The following is a 21,001-nucleotide window of genomic DNA, read 5'->3' on the forward strand; positions in this document are numbered from 1 at the left end:
CCGGGACCCTGCAGGCCCCCGTGTGGCCACGTCCTGCCACCCCCAGCCACTGCCCTGAGCCAGAGGCCATGGGGACACCCCCCACGCCCCCCCGGCCTCCTTCTAATGACCCACACGGACAAAGCTGCACTGCTGCTCTCAGAGCTGTGCTGTGTCCAGTTCTGGGCTCCTCAGTTTAGGAAGGACATTGAGATGCTTGAACATGTCCAGAGAAGGGCAAAGATGTTGGGGAGGGGTCTGGAACACAGCCCTGTGAGGAGAGTCTGAGGGAGCTGAGGGTGTTTAGCCTGCAGAAGAGGAGGCTCAGAGGAGACCTTCTTGCTGCCTACAGCTACCTGAAGGGAGGTTGTAGCCAGGCGGGGGTTGGGCTCTTCTCCCAGGCAATCAGTGGCAGAACAAGAGGACACAGTCTCAGCTGCACCAGGGGAAGTTTAGGCTTGAGGTGAGGAGAAAGCTCTTCACAGAAAGAGTAATTGTCCAGGGGAATGTGCTGCCCAGGGAGGTGGTGGAGTCACCGTCCCTGGAGGTGTTCAGGAAAAGATTGGATGTGGCACTTGGAGCCGTGTTCAGTTGTCAGGAGGTGTTGGGTAATGGGTTGGACTTGGTTATCTCTGAGGTCTTTTCCAGCCTGTGTGATTCTGTGATGTCCCTGTGCCCACCCCGTGCTTTGGTGAGGGGACAGCAAGGCCACCTCTGGTACCAGCACCAGGGTGACTGTGCCCACAGCAGGAGGGGTGGCACAGCCCTGGGGCAGCTCTTCCTGGAAAAAGAGGATGTGAAGATGTGTGCTGGGGAAGGATGTGTCGCTGTTGAGGAAATCCAGAGTGGGGCAAGAGTGGTCTGCGGGTGCAGGGCTCATGGCGTGGTCACTCCTGCGTCAGGGCTGCAGCCAACCCGGCGTGCAGACGTTGCAGCACATGCAGTGGAGAAGGATGTGGGCACAGCTGCATCACCCTGCCGGGAATGCAGAGATGGCACAGCCTGCACGGTGCTGCCAGCAGAGAGCAGTGCCCTGCGCTCGCTCTGCCTGCAGCGTGCCTGTGGTCACTGTCGCCAGGCCGGGCTCTGGCTCCACGCAAACAAGCAGCTGGGCTGTGTGCAGTGCAAACACGGCAGCAGGCAGCACAAACACACGGCCAGCGTGGATGGGCTGTGCTGGAGCCTGCTGGCCTGGGCAGGATTCAGCCCTAGGGGCAGTCTGGCACAGGGCCAGGCACTACCACGTAGAAAGTCACATCCTGGGGCAGTGCAGTGGGGTGCTGGTACCTGCCACGCAACAGGTGGGCCAGGAGCTGAGGCCAAGGAGCTGCTGGTGCTGGATCCAGCTCCAGCGGAGGTGTGAGGGCTGTCACTCCCCATCAGCCCCAACATCACCAAGTGCAACAAACTCTCCCTCATCCCCTGCCCCAGAGTGGACTTCCAGGGCTTCTTCCAGCCCCACAACCAGCTTCACTCCAGCACCACAAGGCACCCAAGGGTTCTGCCTCATCTGCTCCCCTTGCACAGGCAGGAGGGATAAAGGCATCAGCCTGAAGCACAGTGGAAGCTAGGTAACACTGGGGCACCCTGGATGCCAAGGTATCCCCCAGATGTGTGGCACCAAGTTCAACTTAGGCCACTCCTGGCTCCTTGGAGACCCCCAGCTCCTCCTGGGAGGCTGACCCCGCCTCACCCCGATGCCAAAGCCCTTTGGGCCAGAGCAGGCGGAAGAAAAAACATCCAACAAACAATGACAACAATCAGGTCTGAGCAAGAAAGTGAGCGAGAGGCTGACAGAGCCGACAGTGCTCCCTGCAGATGCTGCCTGCATCGGCAGCAACGTCCCACCGCATTCCCATGGCCCAAACCGGCAGCCGGGGGGGCTTAGGACCTTGAGGAACCAACAAGGGGCCGCAGCCAAGCCGAGGGTGAGCCGGGACAAGACTTTGCACTCGGCGGTGCCAGCATCAGCAATGTGTATCTGGGCTGTCACCTGGGCTGGGGATGAGGCCAAACACAACCAGTGGTTGCCAGAGCAGGGGAGGGGACAGAGAAGCGCTGGCAGCCACTAACACAACGGCCACGGGCTGGGAGGGAGACAAGGACAGCGGCTGGCTAGGGGATTGCAGGATGAAGCTGTGACTGAACTGGCCAGGCCCTCCATCGGGGTACGGAGGTGGCTCATGGACAGAAATGGTCTCTGACACCATCTCAGGCTGCCACCGACACCAATCTGTCCTTGCCAGCGGCGCGTGGCAAGAAGTCTGTCCCCTCTTGGGACGTCACCCCATCACCAAGGGCAGGCGGACGTTTTGGAGCTGAACCGCGAGGTCTTCCCTCTTGCCTGACGCCCCTCTTGGGATGCACGTGTGCCTCCCAAAGCCTCCCAAGGTCCCCTTTGGCACTGGTGCCCCAGCCAGTGTGGGCGCACGGTGCTGTCCCCGACCAGTCAGGAGTTTCCAGCCCGCTTTCCCGAAGCCACCTCCTCCCCTCCGGCTGCCCGGGCTGCGCAGCGCTGGGTGTCCCGGGCGGGGGTCGGGGTACCGGCGCTGGCGGCTCCGGGGCCAGGGAAGCCCTTCCCGGGGGCGGGCAGCCAGGCAGCTCCGCCCCTCCCCACCCGCCCCGCCCCGCCCCGCCGCCTTCTACCCGCCGCGGGGCCGGACCGCCGGGCAGTGGGGCCGGTGCGGCGCCAAGAGGAGCGGGGTTTGGGCAGCGGCCGGGACACGCGTGGCCGCGGGCCATGGACGGGCGGGCGGTGCTGATCCACGCGCTGCTGGCGGCAGGTGCGGGCACGCGTGGGCAGGGGCACCGGCACCGGCACCGTGTTCTGGTCCTGGGCAGCGCAACCCCAGCGCCGGGCACGCGTAGGGGAGGGTGGTCCTGGGCAACGTGGGCACGGGCACGGTCCCCGTCCCGGATGGAGGGTCACGGGCAGGGGCAACGCGACCCTGGTCCCAGCTATGGGTGGGGGCAGACGGAAAAATCAGCCCCGGTGGCGGACACGCGTGGGATGTCCCAGGTAGGGTCAGCCTGACCGTGTCCCCTTGTCTCCTTCCCGCAGTGTGCTCGGTGGCAGCGAGCGGTCTGGGTCGGGACGAGCGGCACAACGAGGTGCTGCGGAGGGGCGGCGGGGCGCCGGTCCTAGCCACGGCTCCGCTGCTCGGACGCAGCCTGGAGAAGGAAGGTGGCGGAGCGGCCTCAGGGGACGATCTCAGCGAGTTGCCGAGAGGTAAGAGAGCGAGAACCGCGTCTGGGGGCCCTGGGGGTGGCGGCTGTTGCTCCCGGAGCGAGTCCTGTGGCGGGCCTGGCAGGGCGGGTTGGGGTCGGTTGGACCCACTAGGGCGCGGAGGGCACGAACTGGGTTCGGCTCAGCCCCGCGGGTACCCCGGCGGCAGCTCCGGTCCCGCTTCGCAGGGAGCCGCGGGGAGCCCCGATTCCCGGGTCGGGACCAGCCCTTGGGCAGTGGCACGGAGCCACCGTGCTGTGGCAGCTCCCGCCCCGTGTCCGAGCCTTGTATCTGAAGTCCCTGGCGCGGGGGTCCCAAGGCCCCCCTGCTCTTCGGCCACACGAAGGCAGAGCTCCCCCGGGAGGCGCGGCAGCCCCGGCCCGCGGGTCCCAGCTGCCTCCGGAATGGGGCCGTGATGGCCGCTGGCGGGGGCACCGCTGTGACTCAGCCGCCGCCTACACACGGCTGCTCCTCATACCTAGGCAGGGTTAGTCAGCGGCACCCCAGCTCCGGGGGTGGGGGGCACACTGCCACTCTGTTCAGCTCCCTGCCTGGCTCCTCTGCCCCAGCTCCGTGTCCCAAGTGCTCTCGTGGGGGTGGGACGGCTGCCCATGGCAGGCTGGGGAGGGTGACTTGTACCTGTGCCTCGCACATGTGACATGCTGGGATCGGTAGCCTGGCACCAGGAGGAGACTTCACCCTCCTCTTCGCATGGTCTTTGCTTTTTGGCTATGGCAAAACCCTGCCAAACCGGGCTGATGAAGCCCCTGGGAAACCTGATTACTCCTGATTGAAGAGAGGTTCCAGCCCCCTGAGGAGGGGAGCCTATCCTGGAGCAGATGATATGGCAGGTGTGGGACGACCTTTGCCTGTGGGACAGGCTAAGGGGATGGCAGATGTTTGGTTACTTGAGGCTGTGGCCTTCTGGAGCAGTTTCTCGATGCCTTGAGCTGAGCTATGGTCACAAAAATCTGGCTTTTCTGTTGCCTTCACCTTCCTCTGAGCTGCAGCCCTCCAGGGTGCCTGAGCTAAGAAAGAGGGGCAACAGCCCCCTGGGCCCACCTGGCCTGGACCAGTTTCCCTACCTTCAAGATCTTGTCTGGCAGGGACAGAGCCCTGGAGAGAAGGGGTGGTGAGAGTGGAGACGGCTTGAGGGGATCAGCAGCACAGTGTGTCCTCTGGCTGCCCCCAGAAGATAACCTTTGAGGGGAGGGGCAGCCTCTGTGGCCAGCCTGTGGCAAAGCCCCAGGCCTCACCCAGGCCCAGGGGCTCCTGCAAGCCACAGAATTTCCTGGAGTATCAGCTTTCTCCAGGCACAGTGTGAACTACCTTCGCTAGGTGTGCAGCCGGCGTGCTGCAGCACCGGGAGCACTGGTTGCGTCAGGCAGTGGCTTGAGAAGGAACTGGGCAGGTTAGAGCTTGCCAGGGTAGACTCAGCTGCCTCTACTCCAGCACCACAGGGTTCAGTTCCTATTTCCTTGGGCTCATCAGGGTTGGGCACCATGGTTTGGGAAGGAGGGAGCCCAAAAGTCCTCTGTGGAGCAGTGAGTGCTCTCTGGCTTCTCAGCACCTTGTCAGGTCAAGCTGGGGGATGATTCTTTGGGCAACTGCATGTCTTAAAGCTACTCCAGTGAAGTCGTTGGGTTCAGTCCATGTCCAGGAGAGGAATTCAGGGCTCTGGTTCCCCCCAGCCCATCAGGGAGCTGGCCTGGCACCAAAGCCAACTGCTTTCTGCACGGCAATTAAAACATTCCTTTTTAATTCATGGGAGTGCTGTCCTTAGCATCTCTTTGGCTCTGCAAACCCAAAACTTAAACCAGACTTGCTCTGGGTCCACAACCCATCCTTGTACCCCCACAGGAAGGAAAATCCATCAGAGCCATGAATAGGGTCTTACAAAAGACCGTGCTCATCAGGGAAGTACGAGGCAGATAGGGAGGCAATTGGCAGTGTTCTGTGTCCAGTGGAAAGTTGTGCACACAATAGCAACATTTGAGATGCAAGAAGCTCTGTTCCACACTGCGCCTTGTCCCCATTCCTTTCTTTCCTTCAGAGCTGTTCTGATGAATTGGAAAGGCCGTGGTATTTGAGAAGCTGAAAAGACAGTAATGGAAAACCCCCTCAGTTCCAGGGCAGGCTGCTGCACAAAAGGCTGTGGGAGGGCCAGGGCCGAGCTGGCTGCAGCAGCCCGAGGGCTGCCGCTCTGCCTCCTCTGGCTTGACACGGAGGTGATCTGACTGCCGTTTCCTTCTCACCGAATTATTTTCCAGTCGCTTTCCTGTCGAAGCCTCAAGGCCTGGTTACTCCCAAGAAGAAAGGGAACGGGAATAAAAGAAGAAAAGGCAAAGGGCTGGGGAAGAAGAGGGACCCGTGCCTGCGGAAGTACAAAGATTTCTGCATTCACGGGGAATGCAAATACATCCGCGAGCTGGGAGCGCCCTCCTGCATGTGAGTGGCTGGCGTGTGCTGCGCCGGGGGAGCCTTAGTCACGGTTCCTTCAATTCTCTGGGCCAGGCAGAGGAAGAGCGGAGGAGATATTTTTAGTGCATGCTCTCTGCCCATGCAGGGACTGCTCTGACTTGGCCTCTTTCCTTGTGCTTCTTGAGCAGCGTCCATCCCCCAGCATCCCCTGCCGGTGCAGAGGCTTTGGCTGAGCTGCTGCGTGGAGGCTTGCAGCGGTAGGGTTTGGAGGGTGGTGAGCAGGGGCTGGGGTCTCACAGACAAGGGCTTCTGCAGGCCTGGTTTGCAAGACCCCCTCCTGACTCTGTAACCCTCTGGCCCCCTGTTCTTTGATGTGTCTAGCACTGACGGAGAGCCTGGGGCTCCTGCAGCTGGTGCAAGCAGGAGGAGCACCTCTGCCATGGCACCAGCAAGGTGGATTGGAGGTGCCATCTTTGGGGACAGTCTGCCAAAGCCATGCCCAAGCTGTCCTTTGTCTCTGATGAAAGGACAGGGCTGTGTACTGCCTGGGATGCAGGTGAAGAGCAGGGACTAGACAAGGCAAGCAGAGGAGAAAGCATTTACCCACTGCCAGGGCACCTGGATCCAGCACCACTACTGCAGGAAATACCCAGGAGTGGCACATCTGATCCCCACTGACGTGGGCAGAGTTGAGCTGGCAGCTATATAAGAGGCTTTGTTCTTTGCTATCAATCCTCTGAGCCACCCAGCCCTGTGCCTGGAGCCCAGGAAAGATAATAGCTCCCTGACTTATGGTGCCCATGGGATCTCATGCTCTGCAATCTGCATAGCTCTTTGAACCGCTTAGTTTCTCTCTGTCTGGAAGCTGTCATGGAGTTAGGGGCTCAAGACTGCCAGCAAGGGATCTCTGCTGGCTCAGCTCGAGCTGGTGACCCAGCACACCCTGCCTGGGACTGGGACAACCAGGTGCCTCCTGCCCTTCCCAGATCTCTGGGGCTTAGGGAGGACCTGGGACATGGATAAGCAGGAAGGGTCCAAGGACCAGCTAGGACTCTTCAGCCTGGTGGCCCATCCTTGGGTGACTGCTCCCAAGCCATCGTGGGTTTTAGGAACAGCAGCCAGCTTTCCCTGTCCCCTCCTATAATGAGGCTTCATTTTGGCTGGTGTCAGCTGGTTGTGGCTGCAGGATTCCCTGGATTGTCACTTCCTTGGCCTGGTCCCCTGGGTGCGGGGTGGGGTTGAAGATGCTGCCAGACTGAGTCCTGCACCTCTGCCTTGTAACCAGCCTTGCTGCCATGGCTGGGCAGCGATGCTGGCATGCAGTGTTGTTGCAAGCTTGAAGGTTGGTGGCACTGGGCATAGCAAGACATGGTGGCATTGCTGCACCTTGCCTGGCAGGGAGGGTTGGCAGCCTGGCAGCTCTGATGGGCAGCATTATTTCTGTTATGTGAGTAACCTCCTGAGTCCTGAGGGAGGTGGCACCTCTCTGGCTGGCAGTGTGCAGAGTTAGCCTGCTCCAAGGGAAGTGCTGAGGTCCAGTCCAGCTGCCTCTCTGCTCCTTTCTGTGGGACTTCTCTCTCCCAGAGGTGGGCTGGGCAGTCTGGTTCTAGACTGGGAAGAGCACAGCCAGATGAGCTCCTGGGGGGAGCTCATCTTTTCTAGGAGCTCTGACTTGGTGCTTGGGCAGGAGAAACTTAGTTTACCAGTATGAAGGAGGTGATGGTGACATCAGCTCTCCCACCTCAGGGGTAGGGGACCAAGGGGAAGGGCAGGGTGCTGGCTAAGGCCAGGCAAAGAGGCAACTCCTCTTGTCCCTCCATGCTGGGGGATGTGAGGGACCCAATGACCTTCAGTGCTTGGTCACCACCAACCTTTCAAACTTCTCTCCCAGATGCCAGCCAGGATATCATGGAGAGAGATGCCATGGCCTGTTGCTGCCCGTGGAGCACCCCCCCAGCGCCTACGACCACACCACGGCGCTGGCCGTGGTTGCTGTCGTGCTCTCCTCCCTGTGTCTTGTCATCATCGCAGCCCTGCTGATGCTCAAGTGAGTGGGAGGGGCTGAGCTGGGGGATCCCCGTCCTGGGAAGACTCCACGCAGGGGAGGGTGGCAGGGATTCCTCCATGCTCTGAGCACCTCTCTGTTTGGCCTCACAGGTGTCACAAGAGGGGTGTCTACGATGTCGAAAACGAAGAGAAAATCAAGCTGGGCATCACTGTGAACCACTGAGGATGCCAGGTGCTGGCGAGGTGAGCCCTCGGCTGGGCATGGGGCTGGCGGGCTCTGCTTGCTCATGCTGGCTGGAACTGCTCTGTGAACCACGTGCCAGAGCCAGGCAGGAGCTGAAGGCAGTTTTGAGCCTGGAGAAGCAGCTCACTGGATTTCTGCCCACGAGGCTGCCCCGTGGGGCTCCAGTCCTCTTTTCTCTCCTTCCTGTCCAAGTGCCTGACTCCCAGGCTACCAGCACCTCCTGCTCTCTAACTTTAGACTCCTCCTTTGCCCTGTTGAATGCTTTGGGGACATTTAGCAGTAGGGAAGCTGCTTGTGGTGTGGTTTTTTTTCCTCCCCCCCCCCCCAACTTGTTCTGCTCCCTCTCTGACCCTCTGAGTCACTTCCCCTCCTTAGATATTGCCTCTATTTATATGTATATAAAAAACCCCACCCTTCCTTTTCACTCCCACTCTGCTCCTCACTGGTACCAACATAATGCCTTGCAGCTGGGCATGGGGGGGATCCTCTGCCAGCCCATGCCATGTTAGTGTGGCTGGGTGATGGGGCTGTGCTCTGTCCCGGGACTGGCCACGTGGCCAGGTACTGGAAAGCTTGCAGACTTCCTCTGGTCTGGTCCAAACCCCGATGTTAGCTGTGCCCACACATTACAGCCACTTCTCTTTTTGAACCAAGAAAACGGTGATGCTGAGGTAATGCCTTCAAGGAATCTCTGCTGTGTGGGTAACTGTGGGTAGCTGCTTATAGCAGTTGAAATCTGGAGAGGAGGCTTCAGCACAAGGCTTTTGTCACTGCCCCTCCTGCCCTGGGGATCAGTGGGGTGGATGTGAGCAGGGGGAATGGAAGGGCAGCACGGTGGACGTGCCACTTCCCTGGCATCCTGTCCCCATCTGCCCAAGGTGACAAGTGGCTGCCGCTGCTGTGATCTCAGTGGCCACAAGGGAGTTTCCTGCCAGGCTGGGTGGGACAGGTACCTTGGTCCCACCCCGCAGGAACCCCTCTGCGGGCTGAGCAGCCCGGGGCCGTGTTGTGAGCTCTCCTGCTGTTCTCTTGCAGGGGCCGGCACTGATGCACTTCTACCTCCGTGAAGAGGTGAGAGCCGTGGAGCCAGCGCTGTCCCGCAGGCAGCTCGGTGGCCGTCTCTGGGCTGAAGCCGGCCTGGGACAGGCGCTGGCCAGCCAGGTGGCTGCACTCCAGAGATTCTCTGTGCCCCATTGGGGGTGCAGGGCTCCCCAGCGGCTCCCCAGCACCCCGCGGGGTGCGAGGGGCTCCCCAGCGGCTCTCTGTGCCCTGTGGGGTGCAAGGGGCTCCCTAGCAGCTCTCTGTGCCCCGTGGGGTGTGCAGGGCTCCCCAGCACCCTGTGGGGTGCGAGGGGCTCCCCAGCAGCTCTCTGTGCCCTGTGGGGTGCAAGGGGCTCCCCAGCAGCTCTCTGTGCCCCGTGGGGTGTGCAGGGCTCCCCAGCACCCTGTGGGGTACGAGGGGCTCCCCAGCAGCTCTCTGTGCACTGCAGTGCGTGCTGAGGAACAAACTGTGAAAGAAGAGGAGTCCAGGCTTGGGGCTTTCTTAGGTGCAGGAGGGGTGGGAGGGTAACAGTTATTTAACAAGATATTTTTCTTTTTAAATTATATATTTATTTTAGATAAACTGTACATAGTATTTATATTTATTGCAAGCCTGGCCCTGCAGCCTTCACCTGGGCTTGAGGTGACAGGGCCAGACCTCCCTATTTTTTAAGTGCAATGTAATGTTCTAATAAATAACACTTTGTTACAAACTCCTGGCTCGTTAATCTGATGGCAGAGGTGGAAGGGAGTCGGAGCTCTGAAGGCTGCACGCAGCGAACGGGGGCAGAGATCCTTGCGTGTGCAGGGGAGGCTTCTGCCATCCCTGGGGGGCAGCAGAGTAGGCTGCTGGAAGGGGCTAGTGGCAGAGTCTGTCCTGCAGGAGCCCCGGGAGGGATGTGATGTTTGGGTGTTCCCTCATCAGGCAAAGCTGCCTCTGGTATGAGTGAAGCCACTCTGGCCACTGAGTGACTGACATAGGACTGATTCCTGGCTTTAATTCAACACCTGGCTAAAACAGCCAGAGATGTACTCAGGCCTCAGCAGTTCCTGGAGTGGTGGCTGGCTTCGGGGGCTGGGGTCATTCCATCATTCCAGATGGCTGTTCAAGACTTTGCAGTAAAACCAGGCCTCAAACCATCTTTCCTCTTCCCTGATCTTCTCCAGGGTGAGCTGAGATCAGGGTGAGACTCTGGCTCTAGGAGAGAGCCTTGAAGCAGAGACAAAGGGTTTCCTCCTGCAGGGAACCTGCTTTTCTCCAACCCCTTTTCCTTCAGCAGATGTCCAACTCCAGCGTTCAAAGAGGAGTACTAAGCTACTGCTTTCCACTCCTCCTCAAACATGTACTAAAGCCAGGCAATGAGTAGACTGCAGAGCTTTGGGGCCTTATTTAGCCCAACCTTAGCTCTGGTAAAGTATGAAATAAGCAGTTACTCCCACAGTCAGCATAAAGCTCAGGAAGTGAGTTCCTGGGTTCATCCCTCTTGCACAGCTGCGGAGTTTTGTGGTAGCAACAAGACCTGGGGCATAGAAAGGGGGAAGGCAGCAGTATTTCAGCTTTCCAGTGCTTCCCAAGACAGAAGGACTAAAGTACAGCAGATGGGAAGTGGGCTGGTGACAACTGTCACCTGGGGAGTGAAAGCCCCAGCAGTTGCAATGGCCTGCATCCCAGCGACAGGGAAACAGATCACTGGCTCTGGTTTGTGCAGACCTGAACCTTAGTGCTGTGGGAGTGCCACTTTAATCAGGGACTCCACACTTTGGCTTTTTTTCAATGAGTATTAAGCAAATAATGGCTCCAGCTGCTGTGCAGGAGGCCCTTCTGCTCCAGGTCTTCACCTGGCTGTGTCCCTGCCCTGCTGTGTCTCTGCTGCTCCCCTTCCCAGAGCCCTTCCCTTCACTGGCTCTGCTGCTTTTCTGCATCTCATTGTGGGCAGCTCTGCATGCCAGCAGCTCCAGCCTGCCCCAGCTGCCCTCTTCCCTTGCCTGCAGGGACATGTGAAGGGAAAGAGAAGAGGAGGCCAGGCTGCTCACCTAGCTGTGCCTGCAGGAATGGGACTTCAGGAAAGGAGTCTTCACCATTCTGCCATCTCCCCTGGCAGGAGTGGGCAGCCAGGCTGAGCACTGGCAGGGATCCTGGTGAAGGCAGGTGGTAGCCTCCAGCAGTCCCAGCCCAGCAGCCTAGCCTTTCATCCTACTCTGGGCATAGACCCAGGAGCACAAACATGCCACAGCTGCAGCATTTCCTGACTGCCAGTGTCCAGCCCACTTGCTGCCTCTGACACGGACTTCATGCTGTGACCTCTGGCATCTCCTTCCAGAGCCTGGGTTGTCAACTGGAGACCAGACCTGTGCCCAGCCACTAAACATCATCACCCAGTGCATTCCCCAGAGCTCCCCCTGTGCTCTCTGGGTTCCCCTGCAGATAGAGATTATGGAGGAGAGTTGTGTGGCTTCTTTTGTCTCTTCTTCTCCAGAGATGATTTGCTTGGCTGATTTTCTTCCCAACTCGGGTTGTCAGCTTTGCCCACCTCCTCCACCAGCTGCTAAGCCCTGAGCCTGGGAGGGCCTTTGCTGCAGGGAAGCATCTTCCCTGGCTTTATTCCTTCTTCAGAAAGGGAGACACAAATTCCCCCCAGGCACCTGTAGAGTTGGAGGCATAGTAGAAGGCTGCCCTTGCAAGCACAGGCAGTGGAAACTCTTCCGCAGCTCTGCAGTGGGCGAGCAGCAATGCCTGGGGATGGTGAGCAGCTGTGGTAGGTCCAAAGAGCTGGGGAAGGCACTGAAAAGGGCAGCTCTGGGAGCAGGTGGCAAGGAGACCTGAGAGTCATTGCAGGCTGGCTCCTTCACACCAAGAGGGGTGCTGCAGCAGGTTCCCCCTGCTTGCCCCTGGCTGCAGAGCAGCGCTCTGGGCGCTCCGGGACCTCGCCGCTTACCGGAGCCCGCCCGCGCAAGCCCCGAGGGAAGCTCCGGGAATGGAGGGACCGAAGGCAAATCCCTCGGTGGGCAGAGGGAGGCTGCTGGGAGCCTCCTGACGCTGCCCGGCCCAGCACCTGCCTGCCGGGCACGCCCCGGTGCCAGCCTGCCCTGTGTGCCACTGCAGCCCTTTCCCCGCACCTCCGTGGGGCCGGGGCCCCGCTTTGCCCACGGCGCTATTCACAGGGCACCTCCTGCTGCCCTGTGGTCTGTACCTGCCGCTCCTCCTCTGCGGACACTGGAAGCCTCTCCCGGGGCCAGCCGGGGACCCGCACTGGTGCTGGCAAGGAGCTGGCAACGCAGACTCTGCCGGCTCGGGCCGGGCTGCGGTAGCCGCCGGGAGAGGCAAGCACCAGAGCCGGGCTAGCACCGTTCCCCGCGGCTGGGCACCCCCCAGCTCCGGGGATTAAACTGCACCCGGGCCCGCAGGGCTTCCCCCGGCAGCGCGGCCCCCGCGGGGCGGCCTTGCGCGGCGGCCCCAGGCAGGCGTCCGGCGGCCGGGCAGGCTCCGCCCCCCGGCTGCGCCCCGCGGCCGCCCCCGCCGCAGGCTCCGCCCCCGCCGCAGGCTCCGCTCCGCGTCCACGGGCACGCGCAGGCGCTGCTGGGACCCAAGATGGCGGCGCCCGTGGACCTGGAGCTGAAGAAGGTGTGAGCCCCTCCGGGGCGGGCGGCCTGTCCGCAGCGCCTCCCGTCCGCGTCCTGCCGGCGCCCGCCCCCGCCTCCCCCGTCCCTCTTCCCCTGCCGGTGGGCTCGGCTCGGTCGCGGCGGCGCGGGGCCGGTGAGCGGCGGCTTGCCGGGGCCGCCCCTCTTCGCCGCCCCTCACCGCGGCCGCTCTCCCCCCAGGCCTTCACCGAGCTGCAGGCCAAGGTGATCGACACGCAGCAGAAGGTGAAGCTGGCCGACATCCAGATCGAGCAGCTGACCAAGACGAAGAAGCACGCTCACCTCACGGACACGGAGGTGATGATGCTGGTGGACGAGACGCGCATGTACGAGGGCGTGGGAAGGATGTGAGTACCTGCCCGGGGCCGCCGCCGCCGTGCCCTGCGCCTCTGGCCCTGCTGCCCGCCGCCCAGGGCTGCGGTCCTGCGCACGGGGAGGCCCCCAGCCTTCCTGTGCTTGTGCGGGAGGGTATGCCCTTCACAAGGAGCGGGCCAGCTTTGTCTCGGCAGGTTTACCTGGTGAATTTTGTGCCTTGTCTTGCGTGTTTCATCGCAGCAATCGGGTAGGGAAGGCAGTGAGGCTTACCGGGGCTCCTCTCTGGCTGTCCTGGAGAAGGGTTGCTGTAATGGTGTTGGGTTTGCATGGTTGTGCTTGCTGGCTCTGCTCCTGGCAGTGCTGGTCTCTTCTGGCACTTCTGAGAAGCCTGTAATCCAGTGTCCTGATGACCAACAGCCTTCTTTCTGAGAAGGCTCTCACAAACCCAGCCAGCTTCAGTCTTTGCAGTGCAGTTCCCATCAGACTCCTCGAACACCTCCCGTGCTCGCAGAGCTGTTCTGCAGCGATGTCCTCTGCAGTGTCCTGCCACAGGATGCAGCTCGCTGGTGTTGCCCACATCTCTTCAAACTTTGGAAACGATGGCATTCAACAAGTCCAATGCCAGGTGCTGCACTTTGGCCACGGCAACCCCATGCAGAGCTACAGGCTGGGGTCAGAGTGGCTGAGAGCTGCCAAACAGAGAGGGACCTGGGGGTGCTGATTGACAGCTGCCTAAACATGAGCCAGCAGTGTGCCCAGGTGGCCAAGAAGGCCAATGGCATCCTGGCCTGCATTAGGAATAGTGTGGCCAGCAGGAGCAGGGAGGTCATTGTGCCCCTGTACTCTGCACTGGTTAGGCCACACCTTGAGTACCGTGTCCAGTTCTGGGCCCCTCAGTTTAAGAAGGACATTGAGACACTTGAAGGTGTCCAGAGAAGGGCAATGAGGCTGGGGAGAGGCCTTGAGCACAGCCCTGTGAGGAGAGGCTGAGGGAGCTGGGGTTGTTTAGCCTGGAGAAGAGAAGATCAGGGGTGACCTCATTGCCCTCTACAACTACCTGAAAGGTGGTTGTAGCCAGGAGGGGGTTGGTCTCTTCTCCCAGGCACCCAGCAGCAGAACAAGGGGACACAGTCTCAAGCTGTGCCAGGGGAGGTTTAGACTCGAGGTGAGGAGAAAGTTCTTCACCGAGTGAGTCCTCCATCATTGGGATGTGCTGCCCAGGGAGGTGGTGGAGTCCCCATCCCTGGAGGTGTTCAAGAGGAGATTGGATGTGGCACTTGGTGCCATGGTCCAGTCGTGAGGTCTGTGGTGCCAGGTTGGACTTGATGATTCTTGGGGTCTCTTCCAACCTTAGTGATACTGTAACGAGCATGAAGCTCTTGTGGGTGGTCCCAGTGCACTCACAGAGGTAGAGGTGGGGTGGCTGTCAAAAGAAACAGCTGAAGCTACAAGTATCACTTTGAGTGACTTCCATAGTGTGCTTCTGCTTGGCCTCAGCAGCCTCTGGTGGTAACCATACAGAGTGGTGCTAGCTCAAACAGAAGCTTACACGATAGATATCCTTCTAGCTCCTTCTGCTTCTGATGTGAGAGGGCTATGGGGCTTTGCTGGTGTCTGTTGTCAGTTGGGTAACAGCCATCAGTTGGGTAACAGTGACGACTGCTCAGCTCAGTTTGGGGGTTTGTGACGCTGACTCTGCTCTGACTGCTGTCAGAAGGGGTGATTGCATCAACCTCCTCCCTGTTCTGTGTTGAAGTGGATGATCACAGGGCTCGGTGGTGAGCCAGGCCAAGTGCCCTGATCCATCAGGATCCAGTGCATTGAAAAGCCAATGTCATTACAGCCTTACAAAAGGGCAGGAAGGAGGACCCTGGAAAGTGCAGGCCACTCAGCCTCACCTCCATCCCTAGAAAGGTGATGGAGCAGCTCTGTCTGGAGCTCTAAAGGTTGTCAGGAATAGTCAGCATGGATTCAGAGAGGGGAGGTTGTGCTTGATGATTCTGATAGCCTTCTGTGATGGTGTGAGCAGCTGGGTGGGTGTGGGGAGAGCAGTGGATGCTGTCCATCAGCAAGGCTTTGGACACTGTCTCCCCTAAGGTCCTCATGGGCAAGCTCAGCAGGTGTGGGTTAGAGTGGACAGTGAGGTGGGTTGAGAGCTGGCTGAAGGACAGAGCCCAGAGGGCTGTGATCAGTGGTGCAGGGGCTGGTTGGAGGCCTCTTGCTAGTGGTGTTCCCCAGGGGTCAGGGCTGGGGAACACCAGGGCCTTGTTCAGCCTCTTCCATCAACCACCTGGATGAAGGCACAGAGTGCAGCCTCAGCCAGTTTGCTGATGGTACCAAACTGGGAGGGGTGGCTGACATCCTGTCAGGGTGACCTGGGCAGGATGGAGAGTTGGGCAGAGGTGAACCTCACCAAGTTCAAGGGCAAGGTGAAGAGTCCTGCCTCTGGAGAGGAACAACCTCCTGCAGCAGTACAGGTGAGGGGGGACCTGCTGGAGAGCAGCTCTGTGGAGAAGGACCTGGGCGTGCTGGGGGACAAGAAGTTCCCTGTAGGGCAGCAATGTGCCCTTGTGGCCAGGAGGGCCCCAGGGCATTCTGGGGTGCATTCAGCTTGCACAGCTGTGGAGTTGAACTGCCAGAGGCTGGCATGCCACTGTCAGAGCTCTGCTGGCTTTCAGTTTGCTCTGATTGCCCGTGCTGTTCTGCCCACTTGCTCGAATGGTTGAATTCTTTGAGATGACTTTGGGGCTCAACAGTTGTGTGTTGGTGGGGTGGGGGTGTGTGTCTGTTTGTTGTTCTCAGTCTTTAACTCATTTCAGCTGCTGCTTAGAGTCTGGCCTCTGCTAGAGTGTTTGTGCTTTGCTCTCCAGCTGTGATGCTGTGCAGTGTGTGCAGGGGGCTGCTGTGCACCCTGCTGTAGGATGAGATACTGCAGGGCTTCGTGGAATTTGTAGGCTGGAGGAAGTGTGATCATGTGCTGCATCCTGGGAGGAAGTTTGATGGGTTCAGTACTTGCCTCTGCACTGCCTGGAAAGCAGTTGTGTGGCTTCTATTCTCTGAATCCTATCTTGAGCCTCCTCCCTTTCTGAGAGCCTTTCCCTGCCCTGCTGACAGATGTCAAGGTCTGTTTGTCGCTCCTCGCCCAGGACTCCGTGTTGGTTCCCCCTGCCTTAAGTACTGTATTTGGATGGCATGCAGAGGCCTTGCTGGCCTCCACGTGTGGGCCTGCCTTTGCTTTTGCTGGAGCTGGGTTTTGTTGGCCACAAGCAAGGTCAGTGCCACATAGCACTGCACGAACCCGGGGGGCTGGGCTGGTGCTGGCATCTTGCCCAATGCATTGCAGTTCTGTTACTTCATACTCCTTGGAAAGGCCTCTTGCGTAGCCTGGGACAGCTACTGCTCTGCTGGCCTTCTGCTTGAGCTATTTGTGAGCTGATCTCATCAGATTGCTTTGAGAGCTATGCTGGAAGGTTAAGCTTCAGACTTCTCTCCGAGTATTTCAGACCTTTCCCTTTGCATTCTTCAAGCCCTAACCTGGGCAAGATCCTGATTTACAAGAGAAGAATGCCTGGCACTTGTGCTGGGCACACTCAGGAGGGCTGTGCAGTTTTTCCATGCCCTGCTGAAACAGCCAGGTTTGATTTGATCCTGCTTTATCATCAGTTTGCTTCCACAACAAATGGCAGAGCACTTACAGGAATAACAGCTAAGGGAGTAAACCCCAGGGAGATGCTGCAGCAGAACTTTGTGTTGTGAGGACAGCTTTAATGATGTGATTCTGGCTGTTTGGTGAGGAGTGGTTCAGATTTTTGTTGGCTGAGCCAGATGCAGATGACAGCTGAGAGAGGATTAAATTACAGAGCCATGGAATGGTCTGAGTTTGAAGGGACCTCCAAAGCTCATGCAGTCCAACCCCCCTGCAGTCAGCAGGGACATTCTCCACTAGAGCAGGTTGCTCAGCCCTGTAGAGCCTCACCTTGAGTGTCTCCAGGGATGGGACCTCAACCACCCTGGGCAACCTGTTGCAGTGGCCCAGCACCATTGTGGTGCAGCACTTGTTCCTCACATTCAATCTAAATCTGCTCTGCCCTGGTTTGAAGCCATTGCCTCTGGTCCTGTCCCTTCAGGCCTTTGGGAACAGTCCCTCTGCAGCCTTCTTATAGCCCCTTCAGGTACTGGAAGGCTGCTATTAGGTGTCCCTGGAGCTTTCTCTTCTCTAGGCTGAACACCCCCAGCCCTCTCAGCCTGTACCCATAGCAGAGCTGCTCCAAGCCCCTGATCATTTTCGTGGCCTCCTCTGGATCTTCTCCATCAGGTCCATGTCCTTCCTTGATGAGGGCTCCAGAGCTGGATGCAGCCCTGCAGGGGAGGTCTCAGCAGAGCAAAGTGGCAGAATCCCCTCTCTCCATCTGCTGGTGATGGTTCCTGGCATGTGAATGCACTCCAGCTTTTGCTGTGGTTCTTGGCTCCTCCCTCGCTGTCAGCTCTTCTCTGAACCTCTGCAGACAGCATGGCTCAGTACAGCTGCCCCAGATGTACTTCTTGTGTGTTTGATTCACAAGCACAGAGCACTGCCTGCATCCCACTCACTTCAGAAAACTCAGAGCTGAAGGACACCCAGGGCTTAATCTTTACAGTTCAGTTGCTAACTATAGGCTGCTCTCTGAAACCTGAGTGGTTTCTTTACTGCCCATCTCCTTGGGCAGGGTTTGGTGTAGAGCTGGGCTGCTGAGAAGCTGACAGGTGCTGCAATGCTTAAATGAGTCCAAAGGACAAGCGTGCTGCTGTCAGCCTCTGCTCAAGAGGTAGTCTGTAAACTTAAATGAAGTTGATTTTTGTCTCCCACAATCAGTCTGGTGTGTTGACCAAGTGCAGCCAGGCACTAATCTGGGAAGGAAACAATATTTGTGTCCAGCTCCTCCTTACTTAGCTACTTCTGATGCTGCATGCTGGACAAGGCAGGGGTGCCATGAGGTTTGCCATCACCCATTTGCTTTTTCTTTCAGGTCTTCTCAAGTCTGAACTTCTGGTGCAGCTGGACCAGTGTGGTTCACAGTGTTAAGTGGGAATGAGCCTAGAGAGCTTTGCAAGGCTAGAGAGCAACACTCACAGTGTGTGTAGGTGAGGGCAGGGCTGTTCTGTGCAGGGGCCTTTGCCTTGAGCAGTGAAGTGTGGGCCAGCAGCTGGTTGTCATCCTCCTCCTGGCTGATGGAGAGCATGGGAGAAGCAGAGCTGGGCAGTGGGCTCTGTGGTTAGCTGCTGACAGCAGTGGGACCCTGCAGATCAGCAGAGGAGCTCATTCTCTTCAGCACAGGCTCCTCTCCAACTTGGTATCTTCTCATATCTCAAGCAGGCTCCCCTGCCCTTCCCCCACCTAGTTCTTGCTCCTGCTGCCCTGGGCTGGATATCTTGGTCCAGTTCTAGCTCTCCTGCCCTGCTGCTCTGTATAGTTTCTCCATGCAATACTGAAACTTCAAAGAAAAGATTTCCATGGTTTTCATGCAAGATGCCCCAGGAGACAGCTGCTTTTCTCTGAAAAATCCCCTTTAGACACAGAGCTGGCACCCCTTCCCTGCCTCTGAGAGGTCAGTGTTTGTCAGATGGATGAGCAGCAGGAAAAAAAAAAGGTCTTAAAATAAAAATAATAGCTTAAAAAAACCCCCCCAAGGTGTTTTACTTAGCCCTGCTTGAAATAAACCTGCTGGTTATAGCCCTCCCACCTACTCCAGGCACATTGTGATCCAACATTAGCACACAGATTGTGCTTGGTGCTTGTCTGCCTTGCCTGGAGACATTAACTCTTTAGGAGCAGTTTCCTGTTGAGGCTGGGGTTATGACATGGAGGCAAATCAGTTCCATTTGGCTGTTCTTTATCCCTAACTTTTCCCCTGCCTGTTGCCTAGACAACACAGAGGAAGCAGCTGGCTGAGTGAAGAGATGAAACCTGTTAAGGGTCAGAAGAGAGACAAACTGTTAGTGCTGTCTGCTGTTGCTGGAGGGGCAGTTTGATCTGCTGGCATCCAGAGGCAATGTGCCAGAGCCTTCAAGAAGCATTGCACTTGCAGGACCACGCTGTGGAGGTCAGGCTGTTGTGGGGAGGGAGGGCTGGAGTGAGGCACCTTTGTTCTGTCCCTCCCTCTAGGAGGAGGCCTTTTGAGGTCTCTTGTGAATGCAATCCATCTGTTGCTTGAGTGGTACCTGGTACTCTTTGGCCACATGCTAGTCAAGCATTACGTGTTTTGGGGACCTTGAACTGCTGCTGCTTCTGTGGCTGGCTGTGCCAGGTGACTGCAAACAACCACAGAGTGTGGCTGGCTGATTCCTGAAGTTCTGTAAGCACATAAATGTCACTCTGATGTTCTGGAACAGCATGGATCATCCATTTCTTGTGGTGTTCAGTGGAATTCAAGTTCTGTATTTTGAGTCTTTTCCCCCCCTTGCTTTAAGGAGAAGCTGGGACCAAGGGTTAGAGTCTCTGGGGAGATGCTGAGTGCCAGAGCATTTCTTTCAGAATACAGGGCTGGTTCTCTGGCTTATCACAAGCACCAAAATTTGACTTTCCTGTGGCAGAGGAAAATGGCCAACTCCCTGGACCCCAGAAGTTCTGGGGGGGTCCCTCTTGCACCTTCCAGGTGTGGTGTCGGTGGGTAACTGGCTGCGGGTCAGGGGCTGACAAGGTCACCAGCACTCAGGGCCCGGAGTCAGCCTCTGATCTGATACCCACACAACACCAAAGCTGTGAAAATGTGAACAGCCCCAATAGAGATGAGAAATCTCCACCTGAGCACCCTCTCACCTGGCTGCCTACTCGAGGCCTGCAAGCAGGGGAGGTTGATTCACGACCCCTACATTAAAACCTTGATGGAAAGTCTGAGGAAGGCAATCCTGTGGGACGAGGTCACTGCTGGACACGAGCTGAGTAGGGAGACACAAGGAGCAGAGGGCTGAGCTCAGGAATGCTGCATCTGCTGTCTTGAGTTTTTGTTTTCTCCAAAACTATTTGCTGAACTATCAGAATGTTTCAGCCAGTTAAAGAAGAACAATCAACAAAACCCAAGCAGCAAAGCCCCCAGGCTAAAACATCCCATCAGGCTTCCTGAGGAGAGGCAGCTGCCCAGAGTATCCCCCAACCTTTCCCCTCTACAGATGCTGATTCTACAAAGTTTGGGGCCTTATTCCTGGAGATAGTCAAGGTGGGGCTGGGCAGGGCTCTGGGCAACCTGATCCAGTGGAGGATGTCCCTGCTGAGTGCAGGGCGTTGGACTGGGTGAGCTTTGGAGGTCCCTTCCAGCCCAGACCGTTCTGTGACTCCGTGAAGTTTGTTGCTGATTAGGAAGGAGCAGTGTGATTGATTGGTTTAGTGCTGACAAATTTAACTCCAGCATCCAGAAATGCCTCTGTGTTGGTGTTCTGCTCCAGTTCTGACTGGGTTATCTCCCCATCATCTCCTGTGGTGCCTGCTGCATTTCCTTCTTTGATGCTTTGTTGGTGCAGGATGTGCCACGTGCAGAAGCCAAGGCTGCCTTGTTTAGCAGCCACAAGCTGGTGGCTGTTTGTTCCTCCTCACTTAGCATTTCAAAGGTTTCTTCCTGGGGCAAGGCACAAAGAATGACTTCTTATTTGATTTTATTTTCTCTTGCAACCATGGATGGATTTGCTTTTCAAGAGTGCTGCTGACCTTGCTAGCTTTGCTTCTGCTGCTGCTGGGGAGAGTGAGTGTAAGTCTGCCTGCCAGAGAATGGCAGGATGTCCATGCCTCTGCCTTCCCTGCTGCCAGCTTCACCTTTCTGAGCACAGAGCATTTATGAATGGGAAAAAAACCTCCTTCCAAACAGAAATTTCCCTGGGATTGCTTGCCCAGGGTGTCCTCCCCCATGCTTGTGTTTTCCTAGCTGCATGGTCACTGGGTGCTGGGGCCAGGGGGTGGTGTTTAGAACATTCTTCCTTGGGAAACTGGGGAATTCCAACAACCACATGCAACTTTCAAAGTGAACCTTGGTTTCTTACTGTCTTCTGCTCCTTCAGCTCTCTCACATGGTGCAGCCTAGCCTGCAGCAAACCTGTTTGAAGTGCATCTGCATCAGGTGGGATGCTGGAGTTCTTTGAGCTTCCTTTGCTCCACAAGCTCCA

The 21,001-nt window shown here is 57.8% G+C and overlaps 2 protein-coding genes across 2 annotated transcripts in view; both read left to right on the forward strand.

The window, feature by feature from the left end:
• The first annotated feature begins 2,638 nt into the window (after window positions 1-2,638).
• Window positions 2,639-9,062, forward strand: HBEGF (heparin binding EGF like growth factor). The gene is made up of 6 exons (XM_054177717.1): window positions 2,639-2,762; window positions 3,041-3,208; window positions 5,476-5,653; window positions 7,518-7,673; window positions 7,784-7,876; window positions 8,913-9,062. The coding sequence occupies exons 1-5, from the start codon at window positions 2,720-2,722 to the stop codon at window positions 7,854-7,856; spliced, it is 618 nt and encodes a 205-aa protein (XP_054033692.1). The 5' UTR covers window positions 2,639-2,719; the 3' UTR covers window positions 7,857-7,876; window positions 8,913-9,062.
• Window positions 9,063-12,489: 3,427 nt separating this feature from the next.
• Window positions 12,490-21,001, forward strand: part of PFDN1 (prefoldin subunit 1) — a 30,760-nt gene continuing 22,248 nt past the window's right edge. The window contains exons 1-2 of the mRNA XM_054177712.1: window positions 12,490-12,539; window positions 12,737-12,903. Of these exons, the coding sequence (XP_054033687.1) occupies window positions 12,507-12,539; window positions 12,737-12,903 (200 nt within the window). The 5' untranslated portion in view covers window positions 12,490-12,506. The remainder of the gene's footprint in view (window positions 12,540-12,736; window positions 12,904-21,001) is intronic.

This window comes from Dryobates pubescens, chromosome 44 (genome assembly GCF_014839835.1).
Source record: "Dryobates pubescens isolate bDryPub1 chromosome 44, bDryPub1.pri, whole genome shotgun sequence".
In the NCBI taxonomy this organism is placed as follows: Eukaryota; Metazoa; Chordata; class Aves; order Piciformes; family Picidae; genus Dryobates; species Dryobates pubescens.

Bases quoted from the DNA above. Each gene is read 5' to 3' on its own strand.
- HBEGF (XM_054177717.1), top strand. From the start codon at position 2,720: ATGGACGGGCGGGCGGTGCTGATCCACGCGCTGCTGGCGGCAG. The intron at 2,763-3,040 runs GTGCGGGCACGC...TCCTTCCCGCAG, and splicing joins CCACGCGCTGCTGGCGGCAG to TGTGCTCGGTGGCAGCGAGC. The intron at 3,209-5,475 runs GTAAGAGAGCGA...ATTATTTTCCAG, and splicing joins TCTCAGCGAGTTGCCGAGAG to TCGCTTTCCTGTCGAAGCCT.